At 23.5% G+C, this 1,801-nt stretch overlaps 1 protein-coding gene across 1 annotated transcript in view; it reads right to left on the minus strand.

Annotated features, from left to right (window-relative positions):
- Positions 1-1,801, minus strand: part of LOC107632343 — an 8,619-nt gene that overhangs the window by 5,569 nt on the left and 1,249 nt on the right. Inside the window, exon 6 of the mRNA XM_016336035.2 lies at positions 783-1,103. Coding sequence (XP_016191521.2) covers positions 783-1,103 — 321 coding nt within the window. The remainder of the gene's footprint in view (positions 1-782; positions 1,104-1,801) is intronic.

The raw sequence follows: 1,801 nt of genomic DNA on the forward strand, positions 1-1,801 counted from the left end.
CTTTGCCAATTCTTTTTTTTATTATTTTATTATTTTTTTGTTAATAAATTATTAAATATTAAATAATATATATAATTTTACAATTATTTTTAATAAATTTATAATTTTAAATATATAATAAATATAATTATTAACTAAATTTTTTAAAACAAAATAATAAAATTAATTTATAAAAAATAAAATAAACATTATTCAAAATATATAATTAAATATTTTTAAATTTCTAATCAATCAAACATAAAACATAATCTAAATTATAACTTAAAATATTTTCAGTTATAAAAAAAAAGACAAATCTATCTCGGTTCCGCCAAAACCGGCATATTAAATAGTGCGGATTAGACACATTTTTTAATTATAATAGTTTTAAATTTTTAGTTTAGTTTATGCAGGCTGGTTCAACGAGTTTCATCCCGTTGTCAAACCCAATAAAATGAAAGATTATATGAATTAATTTATTATACAATTAAGTTTAATTATAAATAAAATTCATTCATAGACCAAATATATATCTAAATTGACATAATTGGTAAAAACTGTTAGAGAATTTAATATAGTTAACTAAATTGTATGAAATAATACGTAACTCACATCTTAAGTATTTTTTCACCTGAAAACATTTTTATGTAAAAAATTAAACCACCCTACTATGATAATTTAATATTCATCAATAACATGCATGCATTGTATATTCTCCCAAAATAAAACAGCAACTAACACTGACATAGCAAAAAGTGAATTAAATAAAATGTAAGGAATTATTAGTGGATTAGAGTGCTTACTGTTCTTTGAGGGTCAATATTAGCAATCTTGAAAAGCTTTTGAAATGCATATTCAAAGGGCTTGCAGACAACCGGGGTCCTAGGAAGCACCATGTCTATATAAGAAGAATCAGGGTTTTTCATATACTCATAAATCTCACATATTCTTGCGCTAACTGGCTTTGATTCAGCATCAATGCCATGTTGGTAATCATGAGCAGGATCCATGTTATTATTAGAGGAATTCAAAGTGTCAAAGTCTATGATTCTCTCAAAGCAGTCCTCTAGTCCAAGCCTTTTAAGCACTCTAACGGCATGAGCATTGTCTGCGTTCGTAAAAATCTAAAACCAAAAAATAAAAAAGGATAAATAAATTAAAAAGAGTTTAATTACGCTATTGGTCTCTATAGTTTTACCAAATTTTTAATTAGGTCTTTATACTTTTTTTTTAATTCAGTTTTTAATTTTGTAATTAGGTCCTTTTTATATCAAAAACGTTAAAATTAACATAATATTTCATCGCAAATTAAAGGTATTCATAATTAAAAACCTAATTTGATATTTGACCGTATAGATTTTGAGAGAAATATTCTGTTAATTTTAATGTTTTTGACATGAAAATGACCTAATTATAAAATTAAAAATAATATAAAAAATTAATTAAAAAAAATATAGGATCTTAATTAAAAATTTGGTAAAACTATAAAGATTAACAGAATAATTAAACTATTTAAAAACAAATGGAGAAGTTTTGTGGCTGAAATTTCGTATATGGGTATAGTTTTGGTGTAATGCCTTAAAATGGGATCTGTGAGTGAAATGCAGAAATATATAGTGATAGGCTTCTCCCAATAAGAAGGTTTATTTTAAGTTTTTGGTAATTTGTGAAAAAAGTTTTTTCCTAGCAGTTTGTGAAAAAAAGAGTTTGCAGTCTCTGAAAACATATTTTTTGTAAACTGAAATGATAGATTCTACAAAATAGATCTTTTCAATTTTTTTTTTCAATTGTAATTTTTTATTATTTAATTTTGTTTCTCATA

Source organism: Arachis ipaensis, chromosome B03 (genome assembly GCF_000816755.2).
Source record: "Arachis ipaensis cultivar K30076 chromosome B03, Araip1.1, whole genome shotgun sequence".
Lineage (NCBI taxonomy): Eukaryota > Viridiplantae > Streptophyta > Magnoliopsida > Fabales > Fabaceae > Arachis > Arachis ipaensis.